This window comes from Heterocephalus glaber, unplaced genomic scaffold (genome assembly GCF_053883595.1).
Source record: "Heterocephalus glaber isolate CG9 unplaced genomic scaffold, H.glaber_assembly_v1.0 deba00001461, whole genome shotgun sequence".
In the NCBI taxonomy this organism is placed as follows: domain Eukaryota; kingdom Metazoa; phylum Chordata; class Mammalia; order Rodentia; family Bathyergidae; genus Heterocephalus; species Heterocephalus glaber.
The window spans coordinates 42,792,382-42,816,708 of record NW_028258308.1 but is presented as its reverse complement, the minus strand read 5'-3'; the positions used below and the strand labels follow the sequence as shown (position 1 = coordinate 42,816,708).

The 24,327-nt window shown below is 37.5% G+C and overlaps 1 protein-coding gene across 7 annotated transcripts in view; it reads left to right on the top strand.

Annotated features, from left to right (window-relative positions):
• The window catches only part of Zmat4 (zinc finger matrin-type 4), a 424,653-nt gene that overhangs the window by 77,195 nt on the left and 323,131 nt on the right, over positions 1-24,327 (top strand). For all 7 annotated transcript variants that reach the window (XM_087217367.1, XM_087217364.1, XM_004855311.4 and 4 more), the window contains one exon: positions 1,062-1,167. In XM_087217367.1, the coding sequence (XP_087073493.1) occupies positions 1,066-1,167 (102 nt within the window). In that variant the 5' untranslated portion in view covers positions 1,062-1,065. The remainder of the gene's footprint in view (positions 1-1,061; positions 1,168-24,327) is intronic.

Sequence of the window (24,327 nt, the reverse complement as noted above, 5' to 3'; positions counted from 1 at the left end):
CTGATGCACTGGTGTGTGTGTGTCTAAATGGTCACATGACCCTTCAGCTGACACATTTCTGAAAGATCAGTTTCACAGCCTGAGATCCTTGGATGCATTATGATGTGGGCTTAGGAATTGGAGGATATGTTTATTTACTTTCGTGGGTTTACTTGTTGTGTGGACTGGTGAAGGTGGCTTTGATGGATTTCAGTAACCTTAAATATAGAAGTCAATGTGAATGGCAAGGACTCCTCATGTTACAAATTATGAGGTAGCAAAAAATATTGTAGTTTGGTCTGGTTTTTAAATTTTCTAAGTACTATGTAGCTATTGAACTAAAACCTAGTTTTTAATGTTCTTATAGGGCTTTTAACTAAGATAACTTTGTCTAAAAAGCAATAAATGTGCATTATGGGAATTTTAAAAAAAATTATAAAAACAACTCCCTATAATCTCTGAAAGATGACTGTTATTAAAATATTATTAAAACACCCAAGATTGTTTTTCTATGCATATATATATATATATATTTAAAACGTTCAGTATAATACTGTGCATACTCATTCATAAACTTCTTTTTTTATTTCACTAAATATTCTCTTAAAAAGGGAATTGATTGAATTAGCATTTGGGAAAACATCATATTTTAGTGTGTTGATGTATCAGATTTCTTTTGTCCTGTTTCCTTTTGCTGCATATTTCCTGTTGGTACTTTAGAATATTTCCTGTTCATGCTTTCAAATGTTGTGTTAACATATATCACTTGTGTAAATATGCTCCCATATAAATCCTTGATAAAGCATTAGATACAAGTCTGTTTCATTCGAACAGGAAAAAGTAAAGCTGGATCTTCATTTTGTTAGGGTGCCAAGAACCCTGTTGGGCATTTGTGAGAAAATTATACACTGTATGTTTATTATGGCTAATTGGTATGGTAACATCAAGGCTGGGGAGACCTACCCTGCTGTTACCATCACCATCCCTGTTATGGAGTCCTGGGTTTTCACAGGGTGAATGACCTTCATCAGAGCCAAGCAGTGGACTCACTTTTCTTTTCCTTTCTGTTGATTCTCCTTCAGCCTGATGAAGTCCTCCGATATCGATCAAGATTTATTTACAGACAGTTACTGCAAAGTGTGCAGTGCACAACTGATATCAGAATCCCAGCGCGTGGCCCACTACGAGGTAAGGATGACACCCACTCGTTGTGTTCGAGGGTAAAGGAGCCGCCAGAGTCATGGACACAGGGGCCGAGGGTGCCTCTCCGTGACTTGGGTGTCTTTTCAGAGCCGCTGCGTGTGTCTGTACAGTACAAGGTCAAACAGGATAAATGCAGCTGTGGGTAGGGGATGGGGGTCAGGGACATCATACACAGATCCCGATTGCTTCGCACATTCTTTTTTCTTTTTAACGTGTACTGCAGGCCCTCAAGACTCATGGGCTTTCTCTGCTTGTTCTGTTATCACCCTCCTTGAGGTTCTCTTCATGGATAAGAGCAAGAAGCATTAGGCCCAGCCTCTCTTTCCTCCTGACCCTGAGGATGAGTTCAGGAGCCCTTAGTAGTGGAGCAGGGGATCTGCTGTGTGAGAAGCGCATATCATCCACTGAGATTCCTCTGCCCTGACAGCTAATGCCCTAAATTAGTGTCCCTCAGAATGATGCTCCCTGCAGAACTATGACGAAGTTCTAACACTCAGATACTCTTGAAGGACATAGTTCAGGGCCTTTGGCTTCTTAGGGGAAAGAGCTGGTGGCTTAGTTTTGGTCCTCCATTGGAGAGAGGCTGAGAGAACGGGCCGTGGCGAGTCCCAGGAGGGAACAAGTGGGAGCTAGAGGAAGGGAGTCGGGGATCTCCTTGCTCAGTGCTACAGGGAGGTTCTGTTTGCTAGGGAACATAGACTGGAGGAACCTGAATTCTCAAGTGTAATAACTTCTAAGGAATTTTAGATTGGAAGACTAGCCAGCAATTTTTCTTTTTTGGAAACTGACAAGTCTAACAAATGCCAGTTTTCACTGCCACTCACAAGACTTCTCTGCGCCTCAGATTTTCCTGTGCATCATGAAAATAATAATAATAACATACGAATACACAGCCACAAGGACAATGAACTGCTCCTGACTGCTCTCAGGGTTTTATGGCAACCAAATGAGATCCATTGAACTAGTATTTGTGGAAATGTTTTGGAAGCTGTAATGTCTTCCAAACATGTGAATCTATATTGTTAGCCCTTACTAATTCTTTTGCAGTGAGGTTGTGATGAAAGAAAATAAAACTTGCTGCTCAGAGAATACTTTTAAAATAAGCATCTGTCAAAAAAATTAATGTACTCATCCCTCAGTATCCACAGGGGTTTGGTGCTAGGATCTCCTAAAATCTGCAGAAATTTAAATCCTTTGTATAAATAGTATAGTATTACTATAGACCCTACACTCAGCCTGCCATGTTCTTTAAATCATCTCTAGGCTACTCACAATACCTAGTACAGTGCCTACACATCACTTCATTTGCTTGGATTCAGCAAGTTCAGAAAGTAATAATCTTAAAGTAATAATCATAAAGCAAATGCTTTATGAAAAACTCAAATTTTACTTTTTGGAACTTTCTGGATTATTTTTTCAAATACTTTTGTTCTGTGGTGAGTTGGGTCCATGATACAGAGATGACAGATCTGAAAGGCAGATTGTATATTCTTTTGTCAAAAGACAAACAAGTTGGAAGAATAAATGGGAAATTATCTGAGAGTAAGTCCACTGTTCAGAAAGTAATAATCTTTGTGTTTTCTGTGAATATTGTTTTATAAACTATATGGTTATATTAATATTAAATCTCCAGCTAAAGATTGGGAGAATTGATCCCTGCTCTGAAATTACATGGCTCCATACTTTACTATGTATTTTTTTGTTTATTTGTAATTATCTTTCCATACTCTCAAGGACAGAAGCAGAGTTTTATTCATTTATCCTCTATAATTTCTGGAATAGTGTCTACATATTAGAGGTGTTTAATTAGTATTTGTTTAAGGGATGGTTATGTGGCAAAGAAGTGCTGGTGACATTTGACTTCATTGCTAGAAAATAAACTTTGGAACAGTGACAACAAGAATAAAAAATTTTAAAGAAGTTTAATTAAGAATTTAGTTACTTTATTTCATCATTTCCTATTGACATATGGTACCCTTGCTGTGGCATACTCTAATTGTTTAGAAATTGTGTTAGTGTTGGTGATGTAGCATAGATAGGACCGAGAAGATAAAGCAATGACCGTACATCTTCATGAACAGTGTTATGAGTTAACAGACAACATTAAGTAATTCCTATTAAGTGCGGAGGGGACTCTGAGTGGTGCTTCCTTCCCTGCCTCCTGCAGAGGTGGGGCATTTCTTTCCATGAGAAGTAGCCTATGTGTTCTTTCTGGATGACTCCCAAGGGTATGCAAACAATGCAGTCATGACAGGATCCCTCATGCCTCTCTTGTCTACCTGCTTTGGTAGAGACCCTTCCAAAGTTCCATGTCTTCTTTGAGACCATTGGAAAACTGATTCTGATTCTGTCAATCTGCCTCTTCCCTCTTCATACATCCACCCTGCTGCAACTATGTTCAGAGCAGGTCTCTCTGAGGTTGAAATCTGGTTCAATTCACTGAGAATGTTGTCACACTTACTGTCAATGCTCTATAACTAATCTGTTGTCTCAGCCTGATTTCACTCCTGAGTTCAACCTGATAATCATATCAGCTTCTCTGTGGAACAAATCAGTGAGAATTCATTGTATATTTTCTATGTTTGGCAATATTAGTATTAGGTATTGTAGAGGACTCTGAGCCTAGATCGGAAATGGTCTCTTGTCTGCAAGAAACTCATCAGTGTCATTGAGAGGAGAAAATCACAGATATGGCACAAATACCTGTGTAGTGTTGACTTGATCTGAGGAATTATGCTCCCTGCTTCCACAGCTGCTGCTCTACTTTGACTCACCAAATGCTAGTTCTTTTGTCCATTTGGCTTCCCGATATATACCACATTGTGCTGTTAACTTTATAGATCTTTCCATATTCCAAATTCCAAAGAGTGAGTCATCATAATGATATTAAATACTTCCTATTAATAGGGAGAGGACTATTAGGATCAAGAAAGACTTGGCAGAGAAATGCAAACTAAAACAACATTTATATTCCATCTTACTCCAGAAAGAATGGCTGTTATCAATAAATCAAATAATAACAAATGCTGGCAAAGCTGCCTGGAAGAAGGAACCCTCCTAAATTGTTTGTGGGAGTGTAAACTAGTACAACCACCATGGAAATCAGTGTGGAGATTCTTCAAAAACCTAAATGTAGAAACTCTATTTGATCCAACTCTTCCCCTTCTAGGTATTTTCCTGAAGGAGTTAAAGACATCATATTACAATCATACATGGGTATCCTTGTTTGTAACAGCACAACTCATAATAGTGAAATCTTGCAAGAAGTTTATATGTCTATCAACAGATAAATGGATACAGAAAATATGATATTTATACAGAATTAAGTACTACTCTGCTGTATAGATGGATGAAGTTCAGTCATTTGTAGGGAAATGGGTACGCCTTAAGACCATATTGTTAAGAATAAATTAGACACACAAGCTTAAATATTAGATGGTTTGTCTTATAAATTAAAAAATATAAAGTATACATTTAAAAAATAAAAGTTAAATATTAGGAAATAGGGAGATTGAAGTTCTGCAAAAGGGAAGGTGATCAAGAGATGGAAGGAGAGAGAAAGGAAAAGGGGGAGGAAAAATTAAGATGGTTTATGTATGTCCACCAACTCTCCACTTTGAATATAATTATTATGTACTGCAAATAAATATGTGCTAATAAAAATTAAAGTTAAAAGAGAAAAAGAATGGCTTGCTGTGGAATACTGTGGTTTACTTAGGTCTCAGTGGATGGGTTAAGTTTAGGGGTTGCTAAAATGAGCAGTCTTGGTTTCTCCAGGGAGGACTGAAGAGCTTGCCCCCAGGCTGGAAGATGTGTGTTAGGGAAAGGGGTGGGGACAGCATGGATAGGTGGGGTGGGGTTGGGGTGTTAAGAAAGGGGAAATTTGGACTCTCAGGAGGTTCTTAAACATCTGTGAGCATAAAATTACAATGGAGCATTTCTAACTGAAACTAACAGTTGGTAGTGGTCAGGGAAAAGAACAGCTTTTGCTGTGACCTTTGCAGTGAAACTAGTGTTAGTTCTCTGAAGTAGGAGACAAAAAGAAAACAAATGAGTTAATGCCTAATAGCTGCATGCCCCATTTAACAGGCTGAGCCTTCATATATGAGAATGGAGAAGTCTAATATATTTTTAATTGACCCTTCAGTAGTCTGTTTTTGCAGATAAAGTCTTGATGTTAAAAAAAAAAAAAAAAAGGGGAAACAGGACATTATTCTTTTCTTACTTGCTAGGCATTAATAACATATTAATGTTTTGGTGGAAAATATAATTAGACATTATCCCTGCTCACTGGATGAATAGTCTGAATCAACAGAATGAGTAAACACAGACAGAGAAAGGAAGGGAATGTTTTCAAATGAGAATGCCTAAGTGTTATAGAAGTTAGAAATGTTTCCTGGGAAGGATACTTGAGTTCTTTGTTATAGTTTGAAGTGGCTAAAGAACTGCAAAGGGAAAGAGTTGCTTGTGTGAGTGATGATGGCTTTGCAGGTCTGGAAGGAGTATAAGATGAGGTGTTTTTTTGGTAAGATTCCATAAAGCTGGCCCTAAATGGGTCACCTATATGGCTTGCCCTGTCCTGACACCCCTGGGCTGCTGTGCCACATGTCTAATTTCCTACTCTTGCAATCAGTGGCTTGGGCATCTTGGAACCTCCAAACAAGCTGGTAAGCTCCCTGAGGGAGGTGGAGGTCATGCCTTGAGCCCTTTCACTTATTCCAGTAACACTCCGGAGAGCTGTGCTCTTTGGCCCATATAGCGTGATGAACAGGATGTAGTGGGTAGGGTGCCTGGAGGAGGGAGACCATAGGATCTCAATGTCTGCACCCCAAGAGACCGTGGTATAAGTTGTGTGTCCATCTGTACTTGGGAACCAGTCATGGAAAAGGCAATTCTCTACCTAGTGGGAAACTCTTCTGACTTCTCTGATTCTCTTTTTTGGCACATCTCCTTTAGTGCCTATTGGCTTTACACATTAATGAGTTTCATTTTGACAGATTTGTACATGCAGATGATATGCTTTGACCATTTTTACCATTCCAAGTCACCCCTTACTTTGCCCTCCCCCCAGACTCTCATTTTTTGTTGGGGGGGTGTTGGTGCATATTTTCTAAGTTGATATAATGTCAGTCATGGTGAATGAGCCCCTTAGCCCACCTGAGAACAGTGGACTCACCATTTGTTCAATTCCCAGCGCAACATCAGGCACATTGGGCCTATGTGCACATGGGAAGCAGCTCATTCCTATTCTGGATGTTCTCACTGCCTCCCAGCAGCACTTGAGCCAAACCTGTTCCAACTTAGTGGAGGGTAGCAGCCAAAAGAACACATTATACCTTCTGCAGATTCATCAGGCAATGGGCGCAAGTGTTACTGGGACTGTGACAACAGGGTGGAAACTCTAATGTGCCAATCAAAGTTTCCTGACTCTCTGGGGCTAATAATAAATGCCTTCATTGCTTCCTTTCTCTTGATCTCTCCTGTCTTCTTCTCAACTTTGCTTGTTCTGTTCAAGTATAGAATTTTTCATATTTTAAAGCTTAAAATATTTTTTAATTTTCATTAGTACACATTTGCCGTACACAATGATTATACCCATATGGAGTTGGTACATGGACATAGCACCATCTTAGTTCTTTTTTGTATATGCTTCCTCTATATTCTGTCTCCCCTCCTGGCATATCTTAGTCATCTTCCTTTTGCAAAATATCTATCTCCCTGTTTTCTAATATCTATCTTTTATTTTGCTCTTTAATTTGTTTGTATTTTGAGTTTCTCATATATGAAAAATCATGTGATTTTTAAGCTGGTGTATGTGATTTATTTCATGTAACATTATGGTCTCAAGATGCATTCATTTTCCTGCAAATTACTCAGTTTTATCCTTCTTTATGGCAGAGTAGTACTCCATTGTATATAAATACCACCTTTTCTTTACCCATTTATCTATTGCCTGGACATATAGGCTACTTCCAAGATTTAGTTATTAAGAGTTATGCTGCTATAAATATGAGAATGTATGTATGACTGTAACATGATGGCTTTAACTCCTTTAGGAAGATACCTACAAGGGGAATAGCTTGTTAAAGAGGCTGTCTTTTGTCCAGCATGTTTTTGCCTCCTTTGTCAAGGATCAGATAGCTGAATGTGCCTGGGGTTGTTTCTGCATTCTCTGTTCGGTTCCACTGAACCACATGTCTGCTTTCATACAAGTACCATACTGTTTTAATCAGTGGAGCTTTATAATATAACTTCAGGTCTGGGATTTTGATACCTCCTGCTTTTGATTGTTGCCAAGGATTGCTTTTGTTATTCTGGGTCTCTTCTAGTTCCATATGAATTATAGGATTATTTTCTCTAGTTATGTGAGTAATACTGTTGGTATTTTGACTGGGATTGGATTAAATCTGTACATCAATTTTGAGAGTAGGGCAATTTTGACAGTATTGGTTCTGTCTATCCAGGAGCATGGGACTTCTATCCAATTTCTGATGTCCTCTTTGATCTCCTTTTTCAGAGTACTGTAGTTTTCTTTGTAGGCATCTTTCACTTTCTTGGTTAGGTTAATTCATAAGTAATTAATTTTTCTTGATGCTATGTTGAGTGGTGTTGTTTTTTATAATTTCTTTCTTGGTGAGTTCATTATTGGTATATGGGAAAACTGCTGATTTTTATGTGTTGATTTTATATCCTGCTACATTTCTGACTTTGGTACTTAATTCTAGAAGTTTCTTGGTAGAACTTTTTTCATCTTCTATGTAGAAAATCATGCCATCTGCAAATAATGATAATTTGACTTCTTCCTTTACTATTTATATCCCTTTTATTTCTTTCTGTTGCCTGATTGTTTTGGCTAAAGTTTGAAATACTGTATTGAATAGGATTGGTGATAGTGGACATCCTTGTCTTCTTCCTGATTTAGGGGGAAAGATTTCAGATTTTCCCCATTTAATATGATGTTGCCAGTAGGTTTTCCCTAAGTGGATTTTCTCAGATTAGGGTAATGTCCTTCTACACCTATTTTATTTTATTATGAATAGATGTTGTATTTCATCAACAATATTTTCTGCAACTTTTGAGATGATTATGTGACTTTTGTCCTTGCTTCTGTTTTTGTAATGGATTATATTTATTGACTTGCATATGTTGAACCACCCTTGCATCCTTGGGATAAAGCCTATGTGGTCACAATATATGATCTTTTTTTTTTTTTAAAGTTAGATTTATTTACTATAGTTAGTGGTTTGTTTTTTTTTTCCCCGTTAACTTTATTGGTACATTTTAGGTATACAATACAGTTACATTCATCATTGAGATCTTGTACCATTACATGAGTTTCTTGGTTCTTAGTTTTTTCCCCTTCCCTTGCCCTCCCTTCACCTCCTCCACCCTTCCCTATTTGCAAAGACCTTGTTTCCATTTTTTTCCTCTTCTCATATTTTTTCCTTTCCCTTTTTTCCCTTCCCCTACCCCTCCAATTCCCCTGCTCTTTTATAACTTTTCTTCCTGTTACACAATATCAGTTATACATTTTTTAGATTACAATATTAACATCTAGGAGACATTACCACAGATTTTACAGAATTTAAAAGGATATAGAAAGCAAATTACAAAAATCTTTTTTGAAATAAATTTGACAACTTCTAAGAAGTAACTTAGAAGACAAATTAATGAAACTAACTGTGGAGGAAATATAAAATTTGAATAGCACCCATTAAAGAAAGTATATTCCTAGCTTGAAAACCTACCTATATGACAAGAGCAGGCTCATAAACATTTTAACTGATAAATTATATCAAACAATTAAAGCAGAAAAAAGAAGGAACACTTCTCCCCTCATTTTAGGAAATCAACATTGATCACAATATATGATCTTTTTGATGATTTTTTGCAGTCAGTACAGTGTTGAGGATTTCTGGTTCTAAGTTCATTAAAGAGACTGACCCTTTGTTCTTTTTTAGTTGGGTTCTTGTTTTGTTTTGAAATCTGGGTAATGCTAGATTTCAGGAATGACTTTGGGATTACAGCTTCCTTTTCAATTTCATTAAAGAATTTGAGGATTATTTACATTCAATTTTCCCTGAAGTTTTTGTAGATTGCAGTGTTGAGTCCATTGGGTATTTAGCATTTCTTAGGTAGTACTTTTTATTTACTCCTTCAATATCATTGCCTATTATTGCATTAGTCAGGGTCTTTATATGTTCTTGGTTTAATTTTGGTAATTCATGTACATCTAGGAGTCTACCCATTTCTTCTGGATTCTCCAATGTATTGGACTAGAGGTTTTCAACATAGTTTCTAATAATCTCAATTTCAGTGTTGTACATTGTGATTTTACCTTCTTCATTTTTTTAACAATTAATTTTATTGGTACATTTTAGGTATACAATATAATGACATTCATCATTGGAAACTTGCACCTTTATGTAATCTCTCTTGGCTCTTATTTTTTCCCCTTTCCCCTGCCCTCCATTTAACCCCTCCATCCCTCCCTATTTACAAAGACGTTGTTTCTATTTTTTCATTTTCTCATATTAATTCCATTCCCTTCTTTCCTTTCCCCTATCCCTCCCAATTCTCCTTCCCCTTTGCCCATTTTCTTCCTGTTTCACAGTATCTATTATACTTTTTAGTCCTTATTTACACTTTCAGTTTCTCACACTAGAGAAACTATTCGGTATTTAAACCTGTGTGTCCTATTTATTTCACTTAAAAGTATCACCTCAATGTAAATACATTTAGCTATAAATGTCTCTAGTTTCTCATTCTTTATGCCTGAGTAATATTTCATTTTATAAAAAGTCCCACATTTTCTTTATCCAATCTCCAGTTGGTGGGCAGTTGGGTTGCTTCCAAGTTTTAGCTTTCATGAATTGGGCTATTATAAACATGGCTGCACATATATCTCTGTGGTATGATTCTTTTAATTCTTTGGGGAAGATACCCAGCAGGGGAATAGCTGGGTCAAATGGGACTTCCAGACCTAGTTCTTTGAGGTATCTCCATACTGATTTCCACAGTGGTTTCACCAGTCTACATTCGCACCAGCAGTGGGGCAGGTTTCTCTTTTCACACAGCCCTGCCAGTATTTGTTATTGGTTGATTTCATGATAGTATCCTTACTTTCTGGGGTGAGGTGAAATCTCAACATTGTTTTCATTTGCATTTTTTGGATGACCAGTGATGTGGAACATGTTTTCATGTGTTTATTTGCTATTTCTACTTCTTCGTCTGAGAAATGTCTGTTCATTTCGGATCCCCATTTTTGGATTGGGTCTTCAAATTTGAGAGGGCTGATATTTTTAAGTTCTTTATATATTCTACATAGTAGACCTTTGTCTGAAGGATAGCTGGTGAAAATTTTTTCCCACATTGTGGGTTGTCTCTTCACGCTGTTTTTCATTTCTCTTGCTGTGAAGAAGCTTTTTAATAAGAAGAGATCCCACTTGTTGACTGTTTGTGCTAGTTCATGGGCAACTGAGATTTTGGTCATAAAATCTTTTCCTACACCAGTGTCTTCAAGAGTTCTACCAAACCTCTGTTCCAACTGGTTCAGAGTTTCTATTTTAATATTTAGATCTTTAATCCATTTTGATTTTAGTTTAGTGTATGGTGAGAGATATAAGATATTTTAATCTTTGGCAAGTTGAAACCCAATTTTTCCAGCACCATCTATTAAAGAGGCTATCTGTCCTCCAGTGTGGGTGTTTGGCTTCTTTGTCAAACTTGAGGTGGCTGAGTGTGTCTGGAGTTGTTTCTGCATCTTGTAATCTGTTCCACTGGTCCTCAGGTCTGTTTTATAACACTACCATGCTGTTTTTATCACTGTAGCTTTGTAGTATAGTTGCAGGTTAGGGATTGTGATACCCCCTGCCATGTCTCTGTTATCTAGAGTTGTTTTTGCTATTCTGGGCCACTTCTTGTTCCAAATGGATTTTTGGATTGTTTTCCCAAGGTCTGTGAAGTATGCTGCTGGAATTGCATTGAATCTCTATAGCAGCTTTGGAATATGTCCATTATCACTATGTTGATTCTTCCTACCCAGGAGCAAGGGATGTCTTTCCATTTTCTGATATCCTCTTGGATCACTTTTATCAGAGTGCTATAGCTTTCAGAGTAGAGGTCTTTGATTTCTTTTGTTAGATTGATCCCTAGGGATTTCAATTTTCTGGATGCTCTTTTGAAAGGAATTGATTGCCCCATTTCTCTCTCAGTGAGTCTGTTGTTTGTGTAGAGGAAAGCTATTGATTTTTGTGTTGTCCTTGTATCCAGCTACTTTAGTGAATTTGGTTATTAAGTCTAGAAGACTTTTGGTGGAGCTCTTGGAATCTTCTATATAAAGTATCACGTCATCTGCAAATAATGACATTTGACTTCTTCATTTCCTATCTTTATTCATTTCATTTCTTTCTCTTGTCTAATTGCCATGGCTAATGTTCCAAAAACTATATTGCACAGGAGTGGAGATAGTCAACATCCTTGTCTTGTTCCTGATTTTAGTGTGAAGGATTTCAGTTTTTGATGATTTAGTATGATACTTGCTGTTGGTTTTTCATAGTTGCCTTTTATCAGATTGAGGTAGAGACTGTCTATTCCAAATTTTTGGAGAATTTTTTTATCATAAATGCATGCTGGACTTTGTCAAATGCTTTTTCTGCATCTATTGAGATGATCATATGGTTTTTGCCCTGGGCTCTATTAATATAGTGTATTACATTTATTGATTTGCATATGTTGAACCATCCCTGCATCTCTGGGATGAATCTCACTTTTTGAGGGTGTACGGTCTTCTTGATGATCTTCTACATTCTATATTCCAATATCTTATTAAGGATTTTTGCATCTATGCTCATTAGTGAGATTGGCCTATAGTTCTCTTTTTCAGTTGGGTCTTTCTCTGCATTTGAGATCAAGGTGATGCTTGCTTCCAGGAATGAATTTGGGAGTAATCCTTCCCTTTCAATTTCAATGAGGACTTTAAACAGTAGTCACAGTAGTTCCTCTCTAAATGTCTTGTAGAATTCAGCAGTGAAGCCATCAGGACCTGGAGTTTTCTTGGTTGGTAAGTATTTAATTACATTTTCAATTTCATTGATTGATATTGTGTTGTTTAGAATTTTTAAGTCACCTTGGTTCAACTTTGGTAATTCATACATATCTAGAAATCTGTCCATTTCTTCTGTATTTTCCATCTTATTGGCATATAGGTTCTGGAAGTAAGTATTGATGATCAACTGGATTTCTGCTGGGTCCATTGTAATTTCACCCTTTTCGTTCCTAATTGCATGAATTTGAGCCTTTTCTTTCCTTTTTTTTTGTTAAATTCTTTTATTGGTACATTTTAGGTATACAACACAATTACATTTCTCATTGGGAATTGTACCTTTACATAATGCATCTTGGTTCTTACTTTTCCCCATTCCTAGCCCTCCCTTCCCTATTTGCAAAGACTTTATTTCCATTTTATCCATTTCTCATCATTTTTCCTTTCACTTTTTTCCTTTCCCCTGCCTCTCCCACTACCCCTACCCCTTTGGACCTTTGTTTTTCCTATTTTGTATTATCGATTATTCATTCTAATCATTGATACATTTTAGGTATACAATATAATGACATTCTTCATTGTAAATTTGCACCTTTACATAATCTCTCTTGGTTCTTATTTTTCACCCTTGCTCAGCTCTCCCTTCACCCTTCCATTCCTCCCTATTTACAAAGATTTTGTCAATATTTTTCTACTTTCTCATATTCCATTTGTTTCTTTCCTTTCCCCTAGCCAACAATTTTCTTTCCCTTTGCCCCTTTTCTTCCTATTTCACATTACCTATTATACATTTTAGTCCTTATCTGCACTTTCAGTTTCTCACACCAGAGAAACTATTTGGTATTTATACATGTGTGTCCTATTTAGTTCACTTAAGAGTATTGCCTCAATGTGCATCCACTTAGCTATAAATGTCTCTAATTTCTCATTTTTTATGGCTGAGTAGGACTCCATTTTATAAAAAAACACCACATTTTCTTTATCCAGTCTCCATTTGATGGGCATTTGGGCTGTTTCCAAGTTTTAGCTATCATAAACTGTGCTGCTATGAACATAGGTGCACATATATCACTGTAGTATGATTCTTTTAATTCTTTGGGGAAGATCCCCAGCAGTGGAATAGCAGGGTCAAATAAGACTTCCAGTCCTAGTTCTTTGAGGTATCTCCATACTGATTTCCACAGTGCTTGCACCAGTCTACACTCCCACCAGCAGTGGAGCAGGGTTCCTCTTACCCCACAGCCCCGCCAGCATTTGTTATTGGCTCATTTCATGATAACAGCCATTCTTTCTGGAGTAAGGTGGAATCTCAGCATTGTTTTCATTTGCATCTCTTGAATGACCAGTGATGTTGAACATTTTTTCATGTATTTATTTGCTATTTCTACTTCTTTGTCTGAGAAATGTCTGTTCATTTCAGATGCCCATTTTGGATTGGGTCTTTACATTTGGGAGATCTGATCTTTTTAAATTCGTTATAGATTCGAGATAGTAGACCTTTGTCTGAGGAAGAGCAGGTGAAGATTTTTTCCCACATTGTGGGTTGTCTCTTCACACTGCTGGTGGTTTCTCTTGCTGTGCAGAAGCTTTTTAATAAGAAGATATCCCATTTGTTGATTGTTTGTGCTAGTTTGTGGGTAACTGAGGTTCTGTTCATAAAATCTTTTCCTACACCGATGTCTTCAAGGGTTCTACCTAACCTCTGTTCCAACTGGTTCAGAGTTTCTATTTTAATATTTAGATCCTTAATCCATTTTGATTTTAGTTTAGTGCATGGTGAGAGATATAGGTCTAGTTTTAATCTTTGCAAGTTGAAACCCAATTTTTTCAGCACCATTTATTAAAGAGGCTATCTTTCCTCCAGTGAGGGATTTTGTCTCCTCTATCAAAGATGAGATGGCTGAGTGTGTCTGGCATTGTTTGTGCATCTTCTAATCTGTTCCACTGGTCCTCAGGTCTGTTTCGTTGCCAGTACCATGCTGTTTTTATCACAGTAGTTTTGTAGTAGAGTTGCAGGTTGGGGATTGTGATACCCCCCGCCATGTCTCTATTACCTAGAATTGCTTTTGCTATTCTGGTTCTCTTCTTGTTCCAAATGAATTTTTGGATTGTTTTCTCAAGGCCTGTGAAGTATGCTGCTGGGATCTCAGTTGGAATTGCATTGAATCTCCATAGCAGTTTTGGAAGTATGGCCATTTTCACTATATTAATCCTTCCTACCCAGGAGCAGGGGATGTCTGTCCATTTTCTGATATCATCTTCGATCTCTCTTTTCAGAGTGCCATAGATTTCAGAGAAGAGGTCTTTGATTTATTTCATTAGGTTGATTCCTAGGTATTTCAGTTTCTTGGATGCTCTTTTGAAAGGAATTATTTGCCCTATTTCTCTCAGTGTGTCTGTTGTTTGTGTAGAGGAAAGCTATTGATTTTTGTGTGTTGACCTTGTAACCAGCTACTTGACTGAATTTGGTTATTAAGTCTAGAAGTCTTTTGGTGGAGTTCTTGGGGTCTTCTGTATAGAGTATCATGTCATTTGCAAATAATGACAGTTTAACTTCTTCATTTCCTATCTTTATTCCTTTTATTTCTTTCTCTTGTATAATTTCCATGGCTAATGTTTCCAGAACTATATTGAACAGGAGTGGAGATAGTCAACATCCTTGTCTTGTTCCTGATTTTAGTGTGAAGGATTTCAGTTTTTGACTATTTAGTATGATGTTAGCTATTGGTTTTTAATAGATGGCTTTTATCAGTTTGAAATAGAGACCATCTATTCCAATTTTTTTGTAGGGTTTTTATCATAAATGCATGTTGGATTTTGTCAAATGCTTTTTCTGCATCTATGGAGATAATCATATGGTTTTTGTCCTTGGCTCTATTGATATAGTGTATTACATTCATTGATTTTCATATATTTAACCATCCCTGCATCCCTGGGATGAATCCCACTTGATCAGGGTGTATGATCTTCTCGATGATCTTCTGCATTCTGTTTGCCAGTATCTTATTAAGGATTTTTGCATCTATGTTCATTAGTGAGATTGGCCTATAGTTCTCTTTTTTGGTTGGGTCTTTCTCTGCTTTGGGGATCAAGGTGATGCTTGCTTCCAGGAATGAATTTGGGAGTATTGCTTCCCTTTCAATTTCATTGAAGAGTTTAAATGATAGTGACAGCAGTTCCTCTCTAAATGTCTTGTAGAATTCAGCAGTGAAGCCATCAGGGCCCCGGCTTTTCTTAGTTGATAAGTTTTTAATTACATTTTCAATTTCATTGGTTGATATTGGGTTGTTCAGAAGTTTTAGGTCTTCTTCGTTCAACTTTGGTAATTCATATGTATCTAGGAATCTGTCCATTTCTTCTGTGTTGTCCCTCTTATTGGTGTATAGGTTCTGGAAGTAGGTATTGATAATCCTCTGGATTTCTCCTGGGTCTGTTGTAATTTCAACCTTTTCATTCCTAATTGCATGGATTTGGGCCTTTTCTTTCCTTTTTCTGATAATGTTGGCTAAGGGTTTGTCAATTTTGTTGATTCTTTCGAAGAACCAACTCTTGGCTTCATTGATTTTTTGTATCGTTCTCTTAGTCTCCATTGCATTGATTTCTCCTCTGATCTTTATAATTTCTTCCCTTGTATGAGCTTTGGGTTTGTCCTGCTCTTCTTTTTCTAGAAGCTTGAGGTTCAGCATCAGGTTGTTTAATTGGGCTCGTTCTGTTTTCCTAATATGCGTATTCACTGCTATGAATTTCCCTCGTAAGACTGCTTTCATTGTATCCCATAGATTCCAATATGTTGTATTGTCATTGTCATTTAATTGAAGGAACTGTCTGATTTCTTCTTTAATTTCCTCTGTGACCCATTGGTTATTCAGAAGTGTGTTGTTCAATTTCCACATGTTTATGAAATATTTTGAGTTTCTTTTGCTATGGATCTCCAATTTCATTGCACTATGGTCTGATAATATACAGGGGATAACTTCAATTCCTTTGCACTTACTTAAACATGTTCTATGTGTGAGTATGTGGTCTATTTTGGAGAATGACCCAAGTGCAGCTGAGAAGAATGTGTATTCTGATTTTGTGGGGTGTTAAGTTCATTTGTTCAAGAGTTTGATTGAGTTCTAGTATTTCATTACTTATTTTTAGTTTAGTTGATCTATCTATTTGTGACAGTGGGATGTTGAGGTCCCCCACTACAATTGTATTAGTGCATATATGACTTTTCATGTCTGTTAGTATTTGTTTTATATAGTTGGGTGCACTAGTGTTTGGTGCATAGATATTTATGATTGTCATCTCTTCCTCTTGGCTTCTTCCCTTTACAAGGATGTAGTGTTCTTCTTCGTCTCTCTTAATTAGTGTTGGTTTGAAATCTACTTGATCTGCCAAGAGGATAGCTACTCCTGTGTTTTTTTGGGTTCCTGTCGCGTGGAGTATTGTTTCCCACCCTTTAACTTTCAGTCTATGAGTTTCCTTTTGAATTAACTGTGTTTCTTGTATGCAGTATATTGCTGGATTTTGCTTCTTGACTAATTCTGTCAGTCTATTTCTTTGGATTGGTGAATTGAGACTATTAACATGAATGGTTATAACTGAAACGTATTGACTTGTCATTGCCATGACTTTTTCTTTTTGTTGGGTTCTCCCCCTTTACATTTAATTTCTTGTCATGCCAGATGGGTTCATTCTGCTTTGCTTCCTGGGTTTGTGATCCTCAATGTCTGTTCCTAGGATATTGTGTAAAATTCTTTGAAGTGCTGCTTTGGTATTCACGAAGTTCCTAAAGTGCTCTTTGTCATGAAAGTATCTTATTTCTCCATTAATTTTGAAAGATAGTTTTTCAGGGCACATCAATCTGGGTTGGAGGCTGTTTTGTTTCAGGGCTTGGAATATGTCACTCCAAGCTCTTCTTGCCTTGATGGTTTGTGTTGAGAAGTCTGCTGTGCTTCTAATGGGCTTTCCTTTGTATGTGATTTGTTTCCTTTCTCTAAGTGCTTGTAGAACTTTGTTCTTCTGTTGAGTTTCTGGAATCTTAACAATTATATGCCTATGTGTAGATTTTTTTTTAATCAAGGCTATTTGGAGTCCTATATACCTCACTTATCTGTATGTCAAGCTCTTTTCCCCTGCTTGAGAAATTTTCTGCCATTATTTCTGTGAAGAGTTTTTTTTATGTCATCTGCACTCTCTCCTGTTTCTTCATTGTCTCGGATCAGTCTTATGTTATTCTTCTTTGCATCATCTAGCAGCTGCTGGATTGATTTCTCATTTTCCCTTATAATTTTGAAACAATTTTTCTTTTCCTGGTCACTAATTGCAATCTTATCTTCTATATCTGAAATTCTGCCCTCACATTAGCTCATTCTGCTGTGTAGACTTTCAATGGGTTTTTCATCTCCTGGAAATCTATTTGTATTTGTTTTATAGATTCCATTTGTTTCCTATGTTGGGATTCCATCATGTTCCTGAGCTCTTGTCTAGATTTATTAATCATGTCTTGCACTAAGAGCACAATTTCTCCTGTTATCTGAGAAATTATTTCTGATTTCATTTTTTCTAGATCCCCTTTTGTTGTCAGTTTGGTGGGTCCAGGTGGTTGAGTATCAGAGTGTTCCATCTCATTTCCCTTTTGGGTTGCTGTAGGTGATCTGAAAGTCTGGTTTTGAGACTTATTTATGTGTTTTCTCATTTAGACTGGGGTGGGGCTTCTGTTTGTGCCTGCACGGATTACCTCCTCTGAGCTGGGAGAGGTGGGACAGGGGCAGGGAGCAGTGGTAGGTATGGTGGCCCAAAAGCCCTTTCCTCTGGGCTGGCAGCAGCAGGAAGGATGGTGGCCGGGGAGCCCCTTCCTCTGGATCAGGAGCAGTGGGATGGTCGCTCATAAGCCCCTTCCTCTGGGCCAGGAGCGGCGGGACAGAAGGTGGCCCAAAAGCCCTTTCCTCTGGCCTGGGAGCAGCGGGAGAGATGGTGCCTGGGAAGCCCCTTCCTCTAGACCAGGAGCAGTGGGACAGCGACTCAGAAGCCCCTACCTCTGGGCCGGGTGCGGCGGGACTCTGTACGGTGGTCTGGTGGACCAGTGGCCTCTGTGTCTTTGTAGTGTGGAACCAGGTGTCTGTACAGAGGAGTGTGTGTGTGTGGGGTGTCCAGTGCATTGTTGCAGGGGCACGCAGTGATTTGGCATGTTCCCCGCGACTCTCAACCTCTTCTTTCCTTTTTTTGATAATGTTGGCCAAGTGTTTGTCAATTTTGTTTATTCTTTCAAAGAACCAACTCTTGGCTTCATTGATTTTTTTGTACTGTTCTCTTAGTCTCCATTGCATTGATTTCTTCCCTGATCTTTATAATTTCCTCCCTTGTACGAGCTTTGGGTTTGTCCTGCTCTTCTTTTTCTAGAAGCTTGAGGTTCAGCATCTGGTTGTATAATTGAGCTCGCTCTGCTTTCCTAATAAGAGTGTTCAATGCTATGAATTTCCCTCATAAGACTGCTTTCATATGTGTCCCGTATATTCCGATATGTTGTATTGGCATTGTCATGTAATTGTAGGAACTGTCTGATTTCTTGTTTAATTTCCTCTGTGACCCATTGGTTATTCAGAAGTGTGTTGTTCAATTTCCATGTGTTTATGAAATTCCTTGCAGTTTACTTTGCTATTAGTCTCCAATTTCATTGCACTGTGGTCTGATAATATACAGGGGATAACTTCAATTTCTCTGCACTTACTTAAACATGTTCTATGAGTGAGTATGTGGTCTATTTTGGAGAAAGATCCATGTGCAGCTGAAAAGAATGTGTATTCTGATATTATGGGGTGGAACACTCTGTAAACATCTGTTAAGTTCATTTGTTCAAGAGTTTGAGTTCATCTTATTTTTTATTTTTTGTCTAGTTGGTCTATTTGTGACAGTGGGTTATTTAGGTCCCCCACTACTATCGCATTAGTGCTTATATGATTTTTTTTGTGTCTGTTAGTATTTGTTTTATATAGTCAGGTGCACTAGTATTTAGTGCATATATATTAATGTTTGTCATCTCTTTCTCTTGGATTGTTCCCTTTACAAGGATGTAGTGTCCTTCTTTGTCTCTCTTAATCAGTGTTGGTTTGAAATACACTTGATCTGCAAAGAGGATAGCTACTCCTTTTTGGGCGGTTCCTGTCTCATGGAGTATTGTTTTCCACTCTAACTTTCAGCCTATGAGTGTCTTTTTGAATTAAGTGTTTCTTGTATGCAGCATGTTGTTTGGTTTTGCTTCTTGGCCTATTCTGACAGTCTATTTCTTTTGATTGGTGAATTGAGACCATTAACTTTGATGGTTATAACTGATATGTATTGACTTATCCTTGTCATTACTTTTTCTTTCTGTTGGATTTTCCTCCTTTGTTTTTAATATCTTGTCATGCCCGATGGATTCATTCTACTGGGCTTCCTGGGTTTGTGATCCTCATTGTCTTTTCCTAGGATATTGTCTAAAATTTTTTTGGAGTGTTGGTTTGGTACTCATGAAGTTCTTAAGGTGCTCCTTGTCATGAAAGTATCTTATTTCTCCATCTATTTTGAAAGATAGTTTGCAGGGCACATCAATCTGGGTTGGAGATTGTTTTCCTTTAGGGCTTGAAATACATCACTCCATGTTCTTCTTGCTTTTTGGGTTTGTGTTGAGAAGTCTGCTGTGATTCTGATGGGCTTTCTTTTGTATGTAATTTGTTTCTTTTCTCTAACTGCTTGTAGAACTTTGTTCTTCTGTTGGGTTTCTGGAATCTTACCTATTATATGCCTATGTGTAGACTCTTTTTGATCATGGCTAGTTGGAGTCCTACATTCCTCACTTATATGTATGTCAAGTTCTTTCCCCCTATATGGGATGTTTTCTGCCATTACTTCTCTGGACAATTTTTCTTTTTTATGTTGTCTGTGCTCTTCCCTGTTTCTTCATTGACTCCAGTTATTCTTATGTTACTCTTCTTTGCATCATCTAGCAGCTTCCATCATCTAGCAGATTGATTTCTCATGGTCCCTTACTATTTTTAAGAAATTTTTCTTTTCCTGATCACTAATTGAATCCTATCTTCTATATCTGAAATTCTGTCCTCACATTGGTTCATTCTGCTGCATAAACTTTCAATGGAGTTTTTAATCTCCTGGAAATCTGTTTGCATGTTTTATGGATTCCATTTGTTTCCAATGTTGGGATTCCATCATGGTCCTCACCTTCTCTATTTTTTTGTTTGTGCCCTCTCTAGATTTATTAATCATGTCTTGTACTGTGGGCAAAATCTCTGCTGTTATCTAATAAATTATTCATGATTTCATTGTTTCCAGGTCCTCGTTCATTGCCATTTTTGGGAGTCTAGGTGGTTGAGTATTAGATTGTTCCATCTCATTGCCCTTTGGGGTTACCTTAGGTGATCTGGAAGTCTGGTTTTGAGACTTATTTACATGTTTTCTCATTTCAACAGATGCAGCCTGCTGTGCCTTTTTTAAGGCCATTTTTTACTCACCCAGTAGTCTTCAATTCTCAGCAAGCCACTGAGCAGCCTTTACTCTGCTGCTCACCAGTACACCAGTTCCTGGGTTCAGAGTGGTGGACTTCTGGATCCCTGAGCTGACCTGTTGTCTTGTTGGGCTTCTGACTGGGGCCTGTGCACACTTGGGATGGTATCTAGGTGTGCATCTTGCTGGGGGCCCTATGTAGCTGTTGTCTGGGAGGGCCTTTGGAGAGGGCTGTGCAGCCCAGTTCCTGTTGTCTGTGCAGTCTTCTGGCTAGGGTTTCCACACACTTATTAATGGTATCAAGGTAAGCCTCTGGCTGTTGCTTGTGCACTTGTTTAGCTCTTTTCCAGGTAGGCCCTTGGCTATGAGTGATGGCATGGCAGGCCTCTGGCTGAAGCTTGTGCACCTGTACAGCTCTTTTCTGGGAAGGCCTTTGGCTCAGGTGGGTGTGCCCGAGCCTCTGGGGTTGGGGAGGAGCCCTGGCAGGGATCCACCTGCAGCCGCAGTGCTCTGGTACACACAGCTGCTCCCTGGGATCTGTGTGTACTTCCTGATGGTATGGTGGGCATCTGGCTCACCTTCTTCATTTCTAATTGCATTGATTTGGATATTTTCTTTCCTGTGTTTTCTAAGATTGGCAAAGGCCTTGCCAACTTTTTAAAATTGTTTTGTTATTCTCTTTGACTCATTGATTTTTTTGTATTGCCTTTTTTGTCACAACTTCAGTCTTTTCTGCCCTGATCTTCATAATTTCCTTTCTTTACTAGTTTTGGTTTTGGATTCTTCTTATTTTTCTAGGGTCTTGAAGTACATAATCAGTTTATTTATTTAGGCTCACTGTGTTTTTCTGATATGGGAATTCACAGCTATAAACTTCCCTCCTAGGGCTGTTTTCATTGTGTCCCATTATTTCTGGTATGTTGTACTGGCATTATCATTTGATTCTAGTAACTGTATAACTTTTTCTCCTTGCATAATTATTATTAAAGAGTGCATTGTTGAATTTCCATGTGTTTGCATAATTTCTGTGGTTGCTTTTGTGATTAATTTCTAGTTTCATTGTAGTAAGATCTCATTATATACATAGGATAATTTCAATTCATTTGCATTTACTTAAGCATACTTTATAGGCTAGTATGTGGTCTATTTTGGAGAAAGTTCAATGTGCTGCTGAGAAGAATGTATATTCTATTGTTTGGTGGAACAGAATGTAGATATCTATTAAGTCCATTTGTTTGAAGGTATAATTCAACTCTGATATTTCTTTGTTGATTTTTTTTTGTCTAGTTGATCAATTTGTGATAGTGGAGTGTCATAGTCCCACTATGTTTGTGTTGATGTTTATCTGATTTTTTTTACATGCAGTATTTTTTGTTTATATATTTGGGTGCATTGGTGTTCAGTGCATATACATTTTTAATTCTTACTTCTTCCTGTTGAGTTGTTCCCTTAGCCAATATGAATGACCTTTCTTTGCTTCTTCTGATCAGTTTTGGCTTGAAGTCCACTTTGAAAATAGAATAGCAAATTCTGCTTTGTTTTTGAGTTCTTGTTGTATGGAATATTGCTCTGCATCCTTTTGATTTTTAGTCTATGAATTACTTTGGATTAAATGTGTTTCCTGTGTACAGCATACTGTTGGGTTTTATTGTTTGACCCATTCTGCAAATCTGTTTTCTGATTTGTGATTTGAGACCACATACATTAAGAGTTATTGAAAATGTTGACTTATTCCTGTCATTGCAGTATTTTCTTTTTGCTGATTCCCCTTTTTTTCCTCTTCTGATTAGCTTCATACCCAGCCTGGCATAGTCATTCTAGCATTTTTTTTCTTTCTTTCTTGTCTCTGTCTAGAATATGTTTGGGAATGTTTTTGAATTGCTGGTTTGGTGCTCATAGATTTCTAAAGGTATTCTTTGTGGCAAGACCTTATTTATCCATTAATTTTTTTAAAAAAGTTTTGCAGAATATATTGTTGTGAGTTGGCAGTTATTTTTTTTTAATGGCTTGAAACATTTAACTTCAAGCTCTCCTGTCCTTTACAGTTTGTGTTGAGAAATCTGTAATTCTAATGGGTTTACCTTTAGAAGTGATTCATTGCTTTTCTCTAACAGCTTTTACAATTCTGTGCTTGTGTTGGACTTCTAGGATTTTTTTTTTTTGGTACTGGGGATTGAACTTAGGACCTTACACTTAAGAGACAGGCGGGGTGCCACTGAGCTAAACCCCAGGCCCCACTTCTAGGATTTTGACTATCATGTGTCACAGACAATCTCTTTTCTGATAATGAGTACTTGGATTTCTATGTGCCTCACTTATCTGTATGTTAAATGCTTTCCCCATATTTGGAATTTTTTGTTATTATTGCTGGAAATAGGTATTTTGTGTTATTTTTGCTGTCTTCTGATTTTTCACTATTTCCGAATAATTTTAAATTCATCTCCTTTGCATCATCTAGCAACTGTTGTGTCCCTTTTCATGTTCTTTTGTTATTTTAAAGGTTTCTCTGGACATATGATCACCAGCTCTATCTTCTAGTTCTGACATTCCTCACATTAGTCACTTGTGTTGCTCATGCTTTCAATTAAATTTTTAAATTCAGTTCTGTTTGGTACCTTTTCATGGACTCCAGTTCTTTGCTAAACTGGTCATTCATGTTTTGTATCATTTTGTTTAGTTCAGATAGAATTTTATGAGCATCTTTTGTAAACTCAGTGATTGCTTTATTAAATCTACTGTATGTTTAGTTATATCTTCTGTGAGCTTTCCAATCATCTTAGTGCTCAATTTAATTCTCTTTTTTTGTCATTTTTAATAATTCAGCTGTATGGGTTTTGATTTTTCTCTCCATTAGTGCCTCATGGATCAGCTTTGGGGTAGCTGGGAGATTTTGGAGGCATTTTGTTGCCTTGTCTCTTGTATTTCTTTTTTCCTTTGTGTGTGTGTATGTGTGTGTGCATGTGCTGATATTTGTGGGTGGATTATAGTGAAAAGACCTTGTTGTTAGTATGGAGATCTCTTTAGTTAGCAACTCTCTTTTAGCAAGGCACCCTGGTCATGACTAACTGTAGGCCTTTACTTCTTTGCCAAGATACAGCCATCTCCATTAATTTGCAAGGGGAGGGTGCAGTGTACTTGGCAACTTGTTCTCTGTGAACATACCAGAGTATTTTTAATCATGAAAAGATAATCCAGATATTGGCATACAGATTAAACCAGTTACTAGGAACACCTATGCCACCCTGGCAATGGCAACATGTTCAGCAACAAAAATCAAACTGAAGACAAACTGGATACTACATACCATAAAAATCAATAATGTACTATCCTTAACCATAGAAAAGGGATCTGCAATTATAGGATAAACAGAAAGACAAACTAGATGTTGACATGCAGTAAATATCTACTGAATGCAACTATACCTCCTCTAAGAAGAGGAAAAAAATCAAGCAGAGTTAACTAAATTTCTAATAAATCTTAATAGTCGTACTAGTTGGGCTTGTACAGTGGAGCCATGCCTGCCTGGAAAGCGCAAGGTCCTAAGCTTGATTCCTGGTACAAAAAAAAAGTCCTGGGATTCAGGATGAGGGCATATCTAGGTCCCTGTGTTCTCT